Raw genomic sequence first — 18,101 nt, 5'->3', positions numbered from 1 at the left:
TTTGTGTTTGGCTAATTAGTTTGAAAAGCACTTCTGAGCAGCAATTACTGTTTGACCAAGTTTTAAAAAACTGCTTCTAAGTGTATTTTTCTCAAAAGTGCTTCTCAAAAAAGTGCTTTTGGAGAGAAACTAATTTTTTTTACTTCTCCAAAACTGCTTCTGCTTCTCCTCAAAAACACTTTTTTTCCTTCTAAAAGCTTGGCCAAATACCTTAATTTTGTCAAAAGTGCTTTTGGCAAAAAAAATACTTTTGGCAAAAAAGAAGCTTGGCCAAAAAGGCTATAAGAATGCAAACAAGGGAATTTTAATATGAAGTATAATATTGTATAATTCGGGGGATTTTGGGGAATTCTAAAAAAAATGAAAAAAGGTGCGTGATTTTTAAGCCAATGACTATTAAAAGGCCCTGGGTCACCGTGACCAATACAAAACTGAGTCCAAATATAAAAAGATAAAACCCACTCCCTCCTGTACTTTTGAAACAATAATTCTATTGCTTTGCCAAAGAGAGAGAGAGAGAGAGAGGAGCTTTTTGGGAGAGAAAAATGTCGCAAGCAGAGGAAGACAAGAAGCCCAGCGGCGATCAAGTTCACATCAATCTTAAAGTCAAAGGCCAGGTTCTCTGTTCTATCTCTCTTTCACACGCACACACACTCACACTCGTGCATATAGCGTATGAAAACCTAGGGTTTCGTTTGGTACGGGTGTTTGTAACGTTTGAGTGTTTTGTTTAGTTTTAGAATATGATCCTTTTAGATTCTTCTGATTTTTCCTTATCGCTGTTTGATTTTCAGTAGTTTTGCTTGCAGGGTATAGCTCCATACAACGTTTGCTGAACTTTTTCTAAATATTGAAAGGAAAAATTTAAAATGAAATCTGATCACATAAATTGGGAAGGAACGAGTACATATAATGAAAAGAATTTTTAGCGGTTTAGTTGGTTGTAACGTTGTCCTCTTTTCTAGGTTGCCTATTCATGACAATTATAGACAGTTACTTGTATTTTTGCTCTTAATTGATTTTAGGTAGTTTGATGGCTAGAAATTTTCTCTAACTTATCTTCTATTTAGTTTTCATAGTGAATTAGGCTTCTTTTTATGGTGTAGGGAAGTTTTACTTCACTTTTCTTGTATGACTTTTGAGGCTACGTTCTTTAAGAACTTGAATTATGTTACACCAAATCACCTAGGCTTAGGCAAATGGGTAACAGAACACTTGGTATTGTAGCCTCTGTGGAATTTGAAACCTTGGTATCCCATTGTCGTCAATAAAACTTCATCAACCTCTAGGCTACACACTTGAGTGCAATTATCAAAAAACTACGTAATGTTTTCAAGTGTTTCTTAATCACAGGCTTTCATCTTTAGGTTGTCTTGTAAGGCATTTATATTGACCTATTTTACAATATTGTATTAACCCATTGCGCCTAAATTCAAAATACACCCTCTAACAATTGGACTACCTCAAAATTTACTTATGTTTTCTCTTTTTCATGAAGTGAGAGCTGCAAGTGCCAAGGCATGAAAACCTCATTTTAAGTGCTAATCTGCTTGGAAGTCTTAACTAAAAGGATATTTGAGTATCCGTCCTAAAAAAAATCTTAACTAAAAGGAAGCCTCTTAAAGAGGTTGAATTAAAAGAAAAGAGAAAGGAAAAACAACCTAAAGCCAGATTCGGAATAGGGAAATTGGTGCTATTGCTTATTCAGTTGATCTGCAAAAAAAAAAAAAAAGATACATAAATATGGTGCAGTGTTTCATTAAGTTTTTCTATTAACTCAGAGAACTGATGAAACTACATTTTCAGGCTTCTTTTGGAAAGAATTCATTTAAGAATAATGCGTCCAGGTAGTTTTTTGGGATAAAAAAGATATTTTTCTATATAATAAAAGTGACCTTGTTGCTTCTTTTGTTTGGGTTGAAGATGGTAGTTTCAATCAAATATACAAGCATTTGGTGCCTGTAGAAGTGAGGATGGCAGTGGTGTACCATTTATCGGTTGTACTGTGGTAAATTGTTTCTTTCGAGATTTTTGTACAAATTTTGTTTGTTCAATGCCAAACCAACCATAGTTTAGGTTAACACACATTGTGGATGTAAAGGATCACAGTGTGATCCCTGTAGTTGTCAGTGGTAGATTCTGGTGGTGATTGTGGGATTTCTTATAGAAAGTAATGAAAAGAATGGAACTGATGATTTGTTTCTTTGGCTTTGGTAAAAGAGGACTATCAACAATGATTTACATCTAGCCATGTGCTTTTCTGTGTTAAGACAAGGTGAACCTGGGTTGGCTGGAAAATACCATTACTTGGAAACCTACCCTCCGATTTTGGGGTTAATTTTCTTTTGCTAATCCGTACAGTCTTGTCTTTTGCCTGGAGAACTATAGTGTGATTGACCCCATATCTGCTTGTATTAATGATCTGTATGGACGTTTTGGTTCCTTTTCCCTTCTTTTTATCTTCTTTTTGTCATCGTTGTATGGATTATAGCAGCCTATTAACATTTCAGAAAATGTCCATATGCACACGCTAATGAGGAGGAAAGCGGCCAACAGTATGATTGATCTGGATGGTTTATTGGTTGCAGGATGGGAATGAGGTCTTTTTCAGAATCAAAAGAAGCACTCAGCTAAAAAAACTGATGAATGCTTATTGTGACAGGCAGTCAGTTGATTTCAATTCAATTGCCTTCTTGTTTGATGGTCGTCGTCTTCGTGGGGAGCAGACTCCGGATGAGGTCTCTCTCTCTCTCTCTCGCACACACACACACACACACACTGTAGAGTAAGCCATAAAAAGGGAAAACAGGGGGTCAGAAACAATAGGACAGAAAATACCCACTCATTCTACTTACTCATTTGCTTACTCATTACTCAGTATCCAATTTTCCTATTTCTTACAATTTTTCATCTTTGCTTCAGCTGGAGATGGAAGATGGTGATGAAATTGATGCAATGTTGCATCAAACTGGAGGCACAACTCTCTGAATCTTCTCCCCTTTGTTAATGGACATATTAGTATGTGTTTTCATGATTCTGAACATAAATGGGACGGGGTTTTGTAACCCTATGACCCATGTAATTTAATGAATATGACCTTGCTTACTTAACTTGCTCCAACTAGGTTGAACTTTATCTTACTGTTCTCCTACAAGAAAATCATGAAATCCGTCTCCTTTTAGCTTTCTCTATCACTAGTTGGAATAATAGAAGTTGAGATATTAGTTTGTTATACCAATTTATGTAGCATTGTTCGACCGGGCAAGGAGTTTTGAAGTTCCAAAGTTACGACACATTTGTATTAAAGTCCTATTGATCCCGACTTGTGGCAGGGCAAGTCTCTGTCCATCCATGCTAACTTCTGGCAATCACTTGTATCACTTGTGGCTAAGTTTTCGTCAACTTCTGACCCGTAAGCTATTTTGGCTAAATTTATGTAAACAGGATCCAAACTTAAATAGCAACTCAGAATGATGTTATTTGTGCAATTCACCCCAAAAGAGTTTGGACAACTGGAGAGGAAAAAGTCTGGAACAATACCAAAACATTGCGCTCATCTTTCAAGAATCTTGCAGAATTGGCTATCCCTTTGAAGGTCTTAAGACTTTGATGTTAAAATTGCTAACTAGTGGCTTTTATAGTACTCCTATAAGTCTTCGCTCTAGTGATCAAAATAGAGACCCTTTAACCTTATTCATGGATTCTCTTTAAAACTAGAACCAGAGTTGTTCATATTGCTTTAGGGGTACATAGATGGAGTACAGTTTTGTGAGGTTTATTGATAGTTCTACAAAGTATTGCAATTTTATACATCGATTTACAGAAAGCGTCCAGTCTAAAATACAATTATTCTCAAAAAACATTTAGAAATGAACATTTACAAACATTTATAAACTCTGTGGTTTAAACCAGAGGCGGATCTAGGATTTTCGGAGGATGGACTCACCATTACTTTTTAAAAAAAATAAACAAAAAAGTTGGTAGGGGATAGGGGACTCACCAGACCTTAAGGTTATTGGAAATAAGAGACCAAAATCAATGCACCACTTCTATCTCTTTTGATCATGGGTTCCATCAAATATATATATTTATTTATTTATTTTTCCCAAATTATGTACATCATATCTATACTTTAACCCGAGGACCACGGGTTCACGTGAACCATTTTTTAGACTGTAGATCCGCCCCTGGTTTAAACCATTTGAAAATAATTCAAACACTAAGCTTTACAAGGTGGTCATAAAGGAGACAACTAATGATCAAGAAACCTCAACTTGGGTTGTAACATCACGAGTTCAAAACTTCAATAACCTCTTAACAACTATTATGCAGCGAAACCTTCTTTATTCCCTCGATAGAGGAAAATATTAAGAGCCCGTTTGGATCATTAGATAAAAATTCTAGCTTTTGGCTTTTGACTTATTTTTGTTCTTTTTAGCTAAAAAAACAAGTGCTTAAAAACACTTTTATTTTATCCAAACACTACAAAATGACTTAAAATCAATTTTGACTTAAAAACTTTTAAAATAAGCCAATCCAAACGGGCTCTAAGTCAACAACTCTGTAAGTCCGTGGCAGAAGTATGTCCCTCCTTTTGATGATGAATGTCGGAAGTCATCTTCCCAAATCACCTTTTAGAGCTCATACCCATTTAACATGCTATTTCCATATCAAAAGGATGATACAACATGACTCAAAAAAGAAGGTTGATCACCCCAATGATCTAGCATCAATGAATGTTTAGTGAAAGCTCTTAAACAAGGCCATTGGCAAGATATAGCCACACATATTTTAAACCCGAGATATGAATCTGTACTCAGATCAAAACATGAATACGCAGCTCAGTTCAATAGAGCTATTTGAGAAACAGGATAATCTATACTTCCTCTGTCCCACGTGGCACACTCTCCTTTTTAGTCCATCTAAAAAAGAACTCATTTCTATATTTCTATAATTAGAAACAGTTTAGAATAAATTGTTCACAAGTCCTTGTGTATCAGAACTTCATCTAGGTGTGAAGCAAGAAGTGTTGAGATCGAAAAACCCCTTGCCTAAAGATTTCTGTTGAAAAACTAAATTTCTTTATAGCCAATAGAAGAACAATAGTAGCATTGTGAAGCCAAAGCATATGCCAGACAACACCAGTTGAAAGTATAGCTTTCCTGTGACACGAATCAAACATATCTAGGATTTTTTATACATTGGAGTCCAACGAGGAATCAAAAATATGAACTGCAGTTTTATTTCCTTTGTTTAAAAAAAAATAAAATTGGAACTCACTCTCCAATCCTCTCCGCCCTCCCCCTTCCCCCAAGAGGCCAATGGTGATTACCCAACTTCTTGGTTGGAAGCGAAAGCGTCTCTATTTTGATAACCTCTATCGGTTATAGGTACTCTCGCTCTGGGATCAGAAGCAATAGCCCCTTCGCGTCCATCTTTTGAAACGTATTAAAGCTATTACAAGTGGAAAAAGACGACGGAATCATTACACTTCCAATGTAGGAACTCCGGTTGTACAAGCTCATGGTGAGTTAAGTCTTTGCAGAAACCGGGATTCATTGCACTCATGAAGAAGGGAAGTACCCCTTGAAGCAATGGACAGAATGGTGGAGTGCAAGAAGGAATTCGTGCACATTAGACCATACAGCGCAGGCAAATGAAAAAGAATGGTCCTGACTTTGTCATTCAATCTCTTTCTCGGGTCCAATATACATGGTACAACATGCTGAAATTAAGATTATTATACATCCAAATAATCTGCCAAAAGATGGAATGATTCTTGATGAGCCCATTCCAAGAAATTGTGAAAGCGCAGCCTGAAATAAAAAAACAATATCGTTCAGTTCAAGTTCAACACAAAGAGGCCTCAACATAATATTAGCAGAAAGCAAAGCTCGACATTGACACACCAAACACAGATGTCTAGTATTAAACTAATTTTCATACAGAAGGAATAAACATAAATAACAGGGGGACTTTCAAATTAATCGCATGGCTGGTCTCTGGCAGAGGAATATGAATTTGCAATGGCAGTGAAGCAAGTACTGTTGACAAGTCCCTAGCGAAGTAGCACCTTGCATAGTTGAATTGCAAAGAGTTCCACATGCACCCAATCCAAGAATAAACCATTCAAATATTTATAACTGCTAGTTAGAGTTTGAATTACGTTACCACATCATCTAAAAGCTTGACATGTTATTGATTTAATTGTATCTCTAACATTGCCCTCAAGTGTGAGCCAGATTTTTTGTGAGTGAAGCATACGGAAATTCTTTAACAATGGTATGTTGGGATTCAAACTTTTTCCTACTTTCACTTGAAATGTGTGAGAGTCCATTGCTCAAATGGTCACTCAATTATGAGAGAATATGCTGTAAAGACATTTTAAAAAAAAAAAAAAAAACCCCCCCAGAAAAACCACTTGTTTATACACGTATCAATCTCAAAATCATTTGTCCGGATTTGTCCAAGTTCCGGCTGCCAAATCTAATGTGGCATTTTGTATCAGTCCACATGGACTTAACTAATGCCAAAATTAAAAATAAAACCCGACCTGCAACAACCTGATTTCAATATACAAAAACCCTAGCTCCCTCCTTATTTTATAAAAACAGTGTCTTCCTCATCTCTCAGGCAAGTCGATTAAGGGCATGGTTTCACTCCAGTCCAAAATTTCACTTTTGAGGTTGTTGCGGGTCGAGTTGTTGTGGGTCGGGATTTATTTTTAGTTTTGGTATTAGTTAAGACCATGTGGACTGATATAAAAATGTCACATAAGCTTTTGGCAGACGAAACCTAGACAAATCCGGTCAAGTGATTTTTGGTGTGACATGGTTATAGAAAAGTGACTTTTCTATTACCAAAAAAAGGACTTTACTACATAATCTTCAATAGTACAATAACCATTTGAGCGATGGACTCAATTATATGAACACCTCACTTAAAAGCTCGAACTTTTAAAAAAGAGACTTTTAATTACTTAATACTAGCACTAAGCTACTAACATAAAGAAAACTTCACCATTCCGAAATGTCATTAATTATCAATGTTGTTCTGACAAAATCAAGCAAACAGGTAAGACAACAGACTAATCTTCATCTACAGTTTGTGCAAATAACTTATTGAAAAAAAATATTATGCAGATAAGGCAATCCCTGGTATATAAAGCTAAATTATACAAGAGGAAACTCAACAAACAACTTGATCAGATCTATACCTCAATAAACTGGATATTGGCAACTCTGCTGGTCTTCTCAAGCTGAAGTCCACGTGCTAAAGTTATCTATGGAGAGTAATAGGTTATTAGCACAAATTGGAGGACGGGTCTACGGAATCAGAGTTCCTGATATTGGATCACATGACAGAATTAGAGTTAAGAATAGTACCTCTGCAAAGAAAGCTAGTACACCAAGTACAGCCATTAGAAGGAAAGAATAGAAACTAGGGAGTACAAAATTCTGCATTTGACAAAATAAGACAATTAGAAAAAGAAACTACCGAAAGCCAAGAAGGATAATTATCTATACATTATTAAAAGGTTGCCAAGATAAGAACACCCACACTCCAATCAATACTCATAAATACAGAGAGAGACAGGCCGCTATCAAAACAGAATGGACTAATAAAGGAAGTGTTTCACATAAATTGATACGGAGGGAGTAACTATAACCTCTTTACCAAAAAAGTTGGTTGGCAATTCAAATTATCACTTCACAAATATTTAAAGATGGCCGTCCATTTTCTGAACAATATTATTCATGGAGAGGAAGTTGCCAATAAACAATTATATCCGAAATATTTTTTACACTAGCATCAATGTACATGTCATAGTGAACTTCTGTGGATGCTTAATGAATATATATCTCGGCAAACATCATATGAAAGTTGCAACAGTTCTAATCTACCATGATTAAATGTATTTCCCTTTTATTTCACAAAGAACTAACGGCATGTACGATATCTTACTTCAAAGGCAAATGTAGACATCACAGCAGCAGGACTAGCAAACAGGACAAATGAAAAAACTGGAAGCCTGAAAGAAAAATGTTACTTGCTTAAGAAGCATATTATGAGAGAAAACAGTCAGCTGAATAAACCATAATACAATTAGATATTATAAACAGCTACTACTTACAGATTCTTCAGTCTTTGACTAGTTAACATAGGTAAGAAGGCCAAAGGAGTTTTTACATCTAAATTGTTCTTTTAAAGGACACATGATCACAATTGTTTAAATAAAAAACCTTTGAAAAATCTTGCCAAACTACCTCTACACTTGGTGAGCTTTCGGAGTGACAGCCAGAATGGAAAAAATCTATTTTCTACACGTTGCTGCAGTTCTTTAGAACATGTTGAGGAATTTGACTTATTGTGAGTTAACCAAAGTTGGGTGTGATCAAAGCACAAATTGGAAAATCCTATCTTCCTGGTTGTGATTCTTGGCAAGACCACTGTCTTACATAACTAACCATTTATGTCATGTATGGAATTGATCGGTATTCATGTCCTCCATGTGGTTTAAATCTGTAAAGAAAATTATTCCCTAGACTGACCTACAACAGATTAGAAGGCTATGTTCCTCCATACGCTACAATGAATTACTACACCTTTTCCTTCTCATTAGGGAAAAGAGAGAAAGAGAAAGAATGTCAAGCCAAAACATATTAATAATGATGATACATTCTTAAGATTAGAGAAGCAAGCCAACAATCTTACACTGGTTGATCTGCTGCCTTGGCTCCTGCTCTCGTAAGGCAGTAGGTGACTCCAGTAGCAGCAGATGAAAATAAGCCAACCAAACCAGCAAAAATGTGATGGCTACCCTTGAAATGAGATTCACTGGCTTCTATAGAACTTGGGAAAGCTCCTGTGAGAAAAGCTCCAATACTTTGAGAATTCAAATAAGAAACCAAATGAGATTCTAAGTTTTTCCCCTATTGAGCAAATCAGTCTTTCCAAACATACAACAAGGCACAGTTCATCGTCACTCCTAGTGCAAGCAGTTCATTTCTTCCTATAAGCATAGTATAAATCCAGGCCGCATGCTCAATTTACAGAGGGCAGTAGGTCAGTTATCTACTAGTTCAACCATCAGGCAAACTGGTCGAATCATTTAAAATATAATTTTAAAATGTAAAGGACTATAAAATCAAGTGACTTTGCTCCAACAGAATACATATGAAAATCATACAATTCATGAATGGAGGGCCTTTAGAATGAGTTGGTACAAGTAAATAAACTACCGTATGGGTAGGAAATCACATCCTGGTAGGGATAAAAAGAGCCACTCTTTTTAAGGTACCACAGAGAATGGAAGAATGAGCAAGGCATGAACCACTGCAGGTAGAAGAAAAGGGACAATTGTAAGAATGAAGGTGACACAAGTCCAAGAGCAGTACTCTTAACAGAAGTCGGATTGCGGTGATGGAAAGGATACGGATTTCTTTTTGGGATACTCTTTCTGAATGGGATAAGTTCCCTTCCTACAGGTCTAACAGTTAAAATTTGAAAGCAAAACATTTTTTCCCAAGTTAATTCTCCCACACCCGCAAGCAGAGGCGGACGCAGGATTTAAGTGTGACGAGGCACCACTGTCTTTATATATGCTAATAACTAGCGACAAAGTTTGGGGTGCAACTCTTTGGAAACTTAATGATAGTGATAACTTATCCGCAAAGTACAAACTCTCCGTCATCATCGTCGACACCGTCAGAGTCGATAGTTACTGCTCTTTGTCGAGGTGATTGTTGAAGAGAGAGAAGGGTTTGTATTTTTCTATTTGTGGAGAAAGGAGCTACGGTTTGGGGCTTTTGATTTTGAGGGAGGGATTTGAAAAGAATAAAATCAAGTAGTAATACTATTATACGAAACTATTTATTAGATACTGTAACTAAGCTTTGAACCAAAAGGGAGGAATCGTTGGAACAGATTCAATAAAGAAAAAGAAAAAAAAGAAACGATGAAGAGAGACGTGTAACTAGATTTCCTAGTCTATATATGGAAAGGGGGTTTTGAAGTCCAGTTGACCAAAGCTACCATCCGCCATTTTGTAATTTAGGGGGCACAAAGTAATTTATCTATGGGGTCCTCGATGTATATGCATATACATACAAGATATATATACATTGTTTTCCAGAGGCTAACGGGTTCCGGTGACCCCCCCTACCCTGACAGTAGGTCCGCCCCTGCCCAAAAAAGCTCTCCTTTTTAGGAGGTCTAATATCAAAAGTAGAAACACCTACTACAGCTTTAATTGGCCTTGGGTTCATGACTGAAGTTCAACTAAGGGACTAGCCCCTGCCAGGCCCTAGTTCACTGAGATCTCCTATAGAAACAAGGGCAGGGCCGGCTGCATTTAGTTCCACTTGAGGATTTACAATTTAATCATCCGAATACAAAATTACAACTGGATATGTATCAAAAGGTTGCTGTCTTTTGGTTTAATCTACAGAAAATCACTCAGTTATAACTCCTAACTCGAAACAAGTTTGTTAGTTCAAAAACAGTTACAGATAAAAGAAACTGCTCGCTAAACCTGCAATAAGGCAATAATGATAAAGAATACCCACAAAAGAATAAGAGATAAAAAATACAAGAAATGTCCTCTAAAAGCAAAAGAAAAACCTATTCAAAAAACAGTGGCTTTCTCGAAGCTAGAAACAGCAAATTTCTTGGTTAACTAATAAGAGTCCTCTAAAAGCATATAATTCATAATTCACAATAGAAAATCTCCATTAGACAGATATTCATCTTACAAAAGAGTACATTGGCTTGTACAGTTTTGCCATCAACACTGAAACATCTATTACTCAATGCAGAGCAGCAATAGATGGGAAAGATAACCAAGTTTGAGAAATTGAAAGCATGGCCCAACTGATAGACAAACTGGAAGTGTTGAAGGAACTCTCAGATGATCCTGATTCCTTAAGCTGGCAGATGGTAAGAAAGGGAACCACTGAATCTAAGATCAATATTTTTAAGCTTTATGGGGCAAAGAAAAAACTTCAAATTTTATGTTACCTTCTCAAAAAGGAAAATTCAACTTTTCAATCATATATTTTCCCACCCTCAGAGCACCAAAAAATAAGGAGGCTGTCAAAGAGAAGGAACATAGAAGGATCATACATTGCAATGGACTTGCAGTGTTGTATGGTGAACACAAGAATAATGTATTATATCCATTTATCTTTCAGTTAAAGGTTCATGGGAAATTCAGATTTTCAAGAATCTCTGCTCCATTCCAAGGGACAGTCTACAAGAAGAAGGAAAAGGACCGGAGTTGCGCAACCAATTTACAATGATGTGTGTACGTTCACAGTTCTCTCAGTTTCACAGGGGTCCAGAAGATTTTCAGATTTTCAACTATCTGCGAGCCCCTAAAACCCAAACGTGAATAATATGGTCTTTTTATCAGCTTAAAAAACCTCAATCAATTTGAAATAGTAAACCATGCACACACCATACAAATTTAAATAACAAAAAAAAAATAAAAATCAACCTGGAGTTCTATAGATTGTGCATATGACCATACCTCCAATTTCTGCAATTTTTAACTTCTCATGCAATGTGACTCTAGCCACAGTTGAAGCCATAATTGGAGCAGTAAAGCTCAATATGATAGCCTGAGACACAGGTAGCCGCTGGATGCTGAAAAATAAAATTGACTGTTTCATGGTTACTAGTAAATCATGTTTTATAGAACAATAAAGGGGATGTAGCATGAACGGAGGAAGGAAATAATTATGGTAGAGTAAATTGACCATGAACAGTGGCATCCATGTTAATGTAAATGAAGGAGAATTCGAACCCATGGGATCCATTTACGTGTTGTATCTGGCTTTTCTCCTTCCAACTTGTTAAATCCCATTAAACTTTGTCCTCAGCACTTCTTATGTATATAACTACTAAATCAAGTGTATAAAACAATTCACCTTTTTATTTTTATTTATTATTCTCAATTGATATTGATAGTCATTTAATATTCAACATTGTGATTAATTTTTGTATTATTCAATTAAAACTCCTTAAGTTAGTTACTTTAACAGCTAGGGATGACAGGTTGGATATGTAACTTTTTCAGGTCTGCAAGATGGAGCCATGTTATTCAAACCCTCAAATAGTCTGAACCCAGATAAGGATGAACTTATAAGTGGAACAACCTGGAAGAATTCATCTCACATCTCCTAAATGTTGAAAGACTGTTTTCTTGCATCCGTAGTAAATATTCTTCTAAACTTATTAATTAGATCGATACCCTCGACATTTTCTGCTTTCTGTTCCTTATTGGAGCGCGGATTGAGGGGTTTAGGGTTTCTTTTCTCAGTCTAAGAAACACTGCTTACCTGTAGATGAAACTCATCAATGAGATGTATCCAGTGAGAGCTCTTAAGACCAAAAGTTTCCTGGCACTTGTTGGTCCAAATATTGGTTGGCCACTTCTCCTCAACCACACAGAGGAAAGAATTAGGACTACCGTACATCTTGCAAAGGCTATCTCAAAAAGAGGTACTGATTGAGCTGCCATTTCCAAAAACAACGAAAAATCATATTAGCGTAAAAGGAGTATACAGTAAAAGCAGTCATGAAACACTGGATACATCTTAAAGTATGTATCCACATACAAAATATGTTGACATATAACAGTAATAACATCAAAACCTTACTCAAGGAACTTCCATATAGAAATCTAAACTTGCATTGCAATTGCCTATTCAAAGGCAGAACCAAGTTAGACGCTATTATACTAGTAGAAAGGATAAGCAATGCCAAAAGACCTCCAGGTTCTGGAATCTGAAGTGGACAATGAGCTAAAAGTTATATTGCTTTGCTCCAAAGTGAACCTACAAACACTACTCTGTCTCGCACGCAAGTGCAGGGCTCTTCTCTCGAGAATTACTGCGTTCTGCTCAAACCCGTGGTCCTTTGACTCCTCATTTGGCCTAGACGATGTGACATACTCGTAAGTATCAGCAATAACATGGGTTTAGGTACTTCATAAGATCCTTTGATATACACTAAAAACCTGCATGAGTCAGCTTCATAGCAGAATCCTGTTCTCATACTCTAAATCCATAAGATATAGGCTTAAACAACATACTGAAAAATTGCTGCAGTGTTCCAAAGGAGCCTACCCTTCGCCGACCATATCCATGAAAATTGTAATCTCTAAATGTCATAGGAAAAACAAAGTGCTCATATCAACCCTGAAATAATCTCCTGACAACCCAGTGCAGAAGGCGCTGCGAAAAGAGCTTGGATATAATATGCACTATCCTGTCTCTCTAGATATATGAACAATACAACAGCTAAGAGGGAATCTGGCACCAGTCCCTCCTTCCCTGGTTTTCCTCCAAAGAAAATCCAAGTTGACTTAACAAAGAAGAAAAAATAGTCACAATGACTCTCTCTCTCTCTCTCTCTCTTCCCCAAGGTAAAATTTAACTATCATCTTCAATTTGTGTGTATAGAATGGCAGGTTATTGTATGAAGATCAGTTGCCCACAGATGAAAGCTTACGCTGAACTTAGCCGACTATCAGTTTCAGGCAGGAAACAGGACAATGACATCTTTGTATTTCTAAGTTATCAGTAGCTACATTGATATATGTATATAATACACATGCAAATGTTTTAAATAAGTTACTGACCAGTAAAAACATCTGAAACAACTCCCATTGTTGAGTAGATTATAGATGACAAGACCATGCATAGCAGACCGGAGTACCTCGATCCACTCCACAGCCAGACAATAAACTGCAGAAACGGCGATTTGTCTGGTTCAACTACTTTTATAACTTCCTCCTGCAAGGTGTCAGAACCTAATTAAGCATGAAAAAGTACAAGAATTATTTTGATTCATGTCACAATATCATAAACCGTTAGAATAAATCACGAAAGCAGAACATTTATCCACACAAAAAGAAAAGCACCAGAGCAGGGAAATATAATATGCAAGTAGGCATAGGCATTTTTGGGCTTGTATAAAGTACTGGGTTCGTGATAAAGAAAACAACAACCTAGCTAAGTGCAAAAACAAACTCTGAGCATTCCCTCCTTGAGGAAGTCACAGTACGGGGTAAAATAAATGCATAAATATTAGCATCACGACTAGAAGTTGCCTAAAGAAAGGTCATTCCTAGAATCTAAGGTAGAATAAGTCAGCATGCACGTCTGATGATAGAAGCACATTCACTTAGATAGAAAAACACTTTATAGCTACATAAGAATACTGCTAAAAAGAAAAACATGCCATAGTAGTAATCATGTTACATTCTCCGGACTTAACTGTATCAAAATCTCTCTCTTACCTGATGTATGTTGTGAATGCGTCTCAACTGTTTCCAAAATAGAGGATGCTCAATACATTCAACATGCTATGTATTTTTAAATAAACAAAAAGAGCTACCTTTTTGCAGAAAACTTCAACATTCTATTGATCTCTCTTTTTCTTCGTTCTTCATTTTGGAAATTTAACGCTAGGTACTGCACTCAAAAGGGAAACAAACATACCATACTCCCTTTTGTCCCATTTGATATGACACTATTACTGTTGAGGCAAAACAATTTTTTACTACAATCTTTTCAAATATTTCACCCTGATACTCAAATAATTAAGGATTTAATTCATATACACCGACAATGTAAAGGTTTTTCTACACTATTGGCGCTTTTTAACTTGTATAGTGGTTCAGTTACCATTTTTACGAGGTTACCTATATGCTTGTCAGAAAATTGACCTGTAGTTACCTTATTTATAACTTTATTGTGTAAATATGGTAACATGATTAGTGCATAGAACTAAAACCTAATAATTAATGACTGACATTATTCATTGTATAAAAACTTAGATATATAAAAGTTGCATTTTGACTAGTCCTGTAACTAAAGAACTGGCAACTGAAAATTCAGTAAATGAGCTCTGCAAATTTACAAATTTAAAAAATAAAAAATAAAAAAAATTAATGATTTCAAAATTGGAGTTCACCTTATTGAGCTTTTGCCTAGTAGGATAAGAGATGGTGAAGATGTTGATCTTAGGCCTCTCTGATTGGGTCAACAGAGGAGCAATTTGATCATCATCACAAATGGAAATTGAAGATTCAGCTGTAGAGGAAGAATCAACGGCTGTGATCGAAGACGGTCCCACCATTTCCACTACACCGATGGCGTCTTCAATGTCGTTGACTCCGATTCTTGTGCTGCCGTCGCCGTTCATCGGCTCTGCTATCGGCATTGTGCCCGTGTTTTACAATCTGGCAAAGGCGAAATTTGATTAATGGATTTTGTTGATCCGTCAATTCGAGACGGGTTTGGGGTGGGAATGTCGGGTACAGTACTCAAAGTTCAGACGTCGACCTAGACCCTCGTTTCATTGTTTGAAGTACATTTGGACGGCTAACATGTCAACTTCAGTTGCTTCATTTAGGTGGAAAACATTTCTTCTTATGGTTCATCGAATGAAAAATTGAATATAATAGGTTAAATCAAAAATATATGTGGAGTTTATAAAGGAAGTGATTCCTTTACAATTAAAATAGAAAAAATTAACTTTACTAAGATCTTTTATACAGAGTATATTTTATTTACACATCTTTTGTGTTATTTTTTATGAATTATCTGGTCGTATAACTAAAATAATATTTATAAAGAACTAGACTATTACATTTAACTGAAACTGTGAAGAAAAAATATTTAATGTGTACTCACATTTGGAGGTGCAATTTTTGATAATTTTGATCTATTTTTATGTTTGTTGCATATTTTTGGGATGTAATTTATGCTCTGTTTTTGTGTGTGTGTCTATTTTTGGTATGTGATCCAGTTTTCGGTGTTGCACTTTCTTGAATTTGATGGGACTTTCTTGCTATTCCTAGTTAGAATTTTCTTTTCACAATTCAGTAGATTTAACCGCCTAGTTTGTTAAGTACTTAATGGAGGCCAAAAGTGCTTGCTTTGGGAGCACATAAAGGACTAAACTGCTCAAGAGTATAATTTCAGGAACTATTTTCTATTTATCTTCAGACATAATGGACCATTTTTGTCATTTCTCATCATTTGTTTAATCAACACGAGTGAGGATGTTCACGATTCACGTTGAGTTGAGTTTTCCCTAAAAAGAAATTAAATAAATTTAGTGAATTTTTTAAATAATTAGAACCAAACTAATTAAGTCGAATCGATTCAATTTTTGCCTGTTTCATTGACTTATTTGCTTTATTTTTTTTTGGTTTTTTTCCCTGGTATATATATACACATGTCACACCTCCTTTTTGCGCGCCCGCCCCGAAGGGTTAAATGCGCGAGAGAGTTTTTCCAATTTAAGTGACAATATTCGAAATGAGATTATTTATTTAATTCAGAGTCGCCACTTGGGAAAGGTTTGGCTTTTGGTGTCCCAAGTCACCGGTTTATCTTGAATCCCAAATCGAGGAAATTTTCGACTTTTCCAAATGAAGTCTGCGAACCAGAAATTCTAAGTAAGGAATTCTGTTGACCCGAGGGAAGGTGTTAGGCACCCTCGAATCCCGTGGTTCTAGCACGGTCGCTTAAATTGTTATAATGGCTAAATATCTGATTAAATACATGTTGTGACTTATGTGCTTTTATTAAGTTTAAAACCGCTTTTATAATTATCATTTATTTTTATAGAATTGCAACGTCGTGAAAATGCATCTCGAACCACGTCACAATCAATGCACCCGTGGTCGTCGACACATTTTGACTCCGTTGAGATTTGGATTTGGGTCACATCAATGTGCACCCGTGTTTAAGAAAGTTAGATTATTAAAGGTCCGCCTAAAGCAACTAGCGTATTGTTATTTTGGGAAGGCCGTAAAATTCGCTAAACGGCCTGTCCCGAATTCTAAGTATTTTAATATATACATTTAGAGGGCCCCGCAGCTTGTGCATTTTCGTTTGTCGAGGCTCGTCTCATTTTTATTTAAAAGGATAAACCTACAGTGACTATATTTTCTATTAAGTTCATCTCTAAAATAAAAGAAAATCTCTTAATTAATTACATGCTAAAAACGTAACTTATTAGTTACTAGTTTACGGCTAATGCGAATGGAAAATTGCGACTGAGTTTGTACAAAGAAAAACTGCTTTCATTCTATATTCTATTATTTAATAATACTAAAACGTGAGATTAACACACCATAATATCAAAACAGATTAACTATTCTCTGATTAATTTAAACTAACATTATTAGATGAAGAAGTTATACATATGCGACATCATTACTCATTTAATCAATCAACTACATTTTTATACAAAGAAAGGAAAATTATATTCAAACACAAATCTAAACAGGAGGGATTCAACAGGAACAAAGCCTGATTAATATTTCATTTCTCTTCAATCCGAGAGTATACAAATGTGTACCTGGAAATGGCAGTACAAGAACAAAAGAAGGAGAAGTCAGCAGCAATAATAACGCAGCAACAGCAGGTTCAACAACACCGCAAACCAGTAATAACTAGTAGAATAACCCAGCAACGGATTGAAAAAATCAGCAATACCAAAGTGCAATCACAGTCAAAGCAGAAGAGAGATGGATACAAGATGCAGTAGTTTACTGATTTTGAATAACACTCGAGAAAAGACAAACAGAATTTATTTAAGTAGAAGTTCAAGTTGTCTTTCTCTTCTTCAAAACTCTACCACTCTTCTTCAGATTTTCAGAAAGTATTACTCTAAAAAATATTCTCCCAAATAATAATCCTCTCCCTCTCTAAGTCTTACTTTTCTCTCTTTTTTGTTCAAGTCTAAGTTTTTTTCTCTAAGTCTAGTCCTCTTTTAATGTCAAGAAATGACTCTATATATAGCAAGACAAGTCTTCAATTCCCAAACCCAAATTATTCCCTCAATTGCATGCTTTGTCCCACTACTTAATGTTTCTTTATTTTAAACTTTGTCCCCCATGCCTACATTAAATAAATACCACATTACCAACCCATTACAATATGTCCCCCATGCCTACATTAAACAAGTACAAGATTCCTCCCCATTATGTTTTGTCTTGTCCCCCATTATATTAAACAAGTACATCAAAAACCCCACCCCATTATATTTGTCCCCCATGCTTAACATAAAGAATCAAA

At 35.9% G+C, this 18,101-nt stretch overlaps 2 protein-coding genes across 2 annotated transcripts; one reads left to right on the top strand and one right to left on the bottom strand.

Annotated features, from left to right (window-relative positions):
• Positions 1–429: 429 nt before the first annotated feature.
• Positions 430–3,110, top strand: LOC107803888 (small ubiquitin-related modifier 1-like). The gene is made up of 3 exons (XM_016627682.2): positions 430–617; positions 2,589–2,738; positions 2,923–3,110. The coding sequence occupies exons 1-3, from the start codon at positions 546–548 to the stop codon at positions 2,986–2,988; spliced, it is 288 nt and encodes a 95-aa protein (XP_016483168.1). The 5' UTR covers positions 430–545; the 3' UTR covers positions 2,989–3,110.
• Positions 3,111–5,657: 2,547 nt separating this feature from the next.
• On the bottom strand, positions 5,658–15,487 carry LOC107803890 (uncharacterized). The gene is made up of 11 exons (XM_075224418.1): positions 14,983–15,487; positions 13,646–13,799; positions 12,342–12,516; positions 11,531–11,646; positions 10,510–10,534; positions 9,262–9,490; positions 8,716–8,933; positions 7,966–8,032; positions 7,386–7,457; positions 7,217–7,282; positions 5,658–5,816 (listed from the first exon to the last, which is right to left on the bottom strand). Exons 1-11 carry the CDS (start codon positions 15,229–15,231, stop codon positions 5,682–5,684), a joined length of 1,506 nt encoding a protein of 501 aa, XP_075080519.1. The 5' UTR covers positions 15,232–15,487; the 3' UTR covers positions 5,658–5,681.
• Between the last annotated feature and the right edge of the window lie 2,614 nt (positions 15,488–18,101).

Source organism: Nicotiana tabacum, chromosome 11 (assembly GCF_000715075.1).
Source record: "Nicotiana tabacum cultivar K326 chromosome 11, ASM71507v2, whole genome shotgun sequence".
Taxonomy (NCBI): domain Eukaryota; kingdom Viridiplantae; phylum Streptophyta; class Magnoliopsida; order Solanales; family Solanaceae; genus Nicotiana; species Nicotiana tabacum.
The sequence above is the reverse complement of the archived record's forward strand: the minus strand, read 5'-3'. Positions and strand labels throughout refer to the sequence as shown.

What these genes read in the sequence shown, in the direction of transcription:
- LOC107803888 (XM_016627682.2), top strand. Translation starts at nt 546, where the DNA reads ATGTCGCAAGCAGAGGAAGACAAGAAGCCCAGCGGCGATCAAGTTCAC. An exon ending in ATCTTAAAGTCAAAGGCCAG is followed by an intron (nt 618 to 2,588) that starts GTTCTCTGTTCT and finishes TATTGGTTGCAG; the next exon opens with GATGGGAATGAGGTCTTTTT. An exon ending in GGGAGCAGACTCCGGATGAG is followed by an intron (nt 2,739 to 2,922) that starts GTCTCTCTCTCT and finishes TCTTTGCTTCAG; the next exon opens with CTGGAGATGGAAGATGGTGA.
- LOC107803890 (XM_075224418.1), bottom strand. Translation starts at nt 15,231, where the DNA reads ATGCCGATAGCAGAGCCGATGAACGGCGACGGCAGCACAAGAATCGGA. An exon ending in TGTTTCAGATGTTTTTACTG is followed by an intron (nt 12,517 to 13,645) that starts GTCAGTAACTTA and finishes TGGAAATGGCAG; the next exon opens with CTCAATCAGTACCTCTTTTT. An exon ending in CTTTTTATCCCTACCAGGAT is followed by an intron (nt 8,934 to 9,261) that starts GTGATTTCCTAC and finishes TTTGCTCAATAG; the next exon opens with GGGAAAAACTTAGAATCTCA.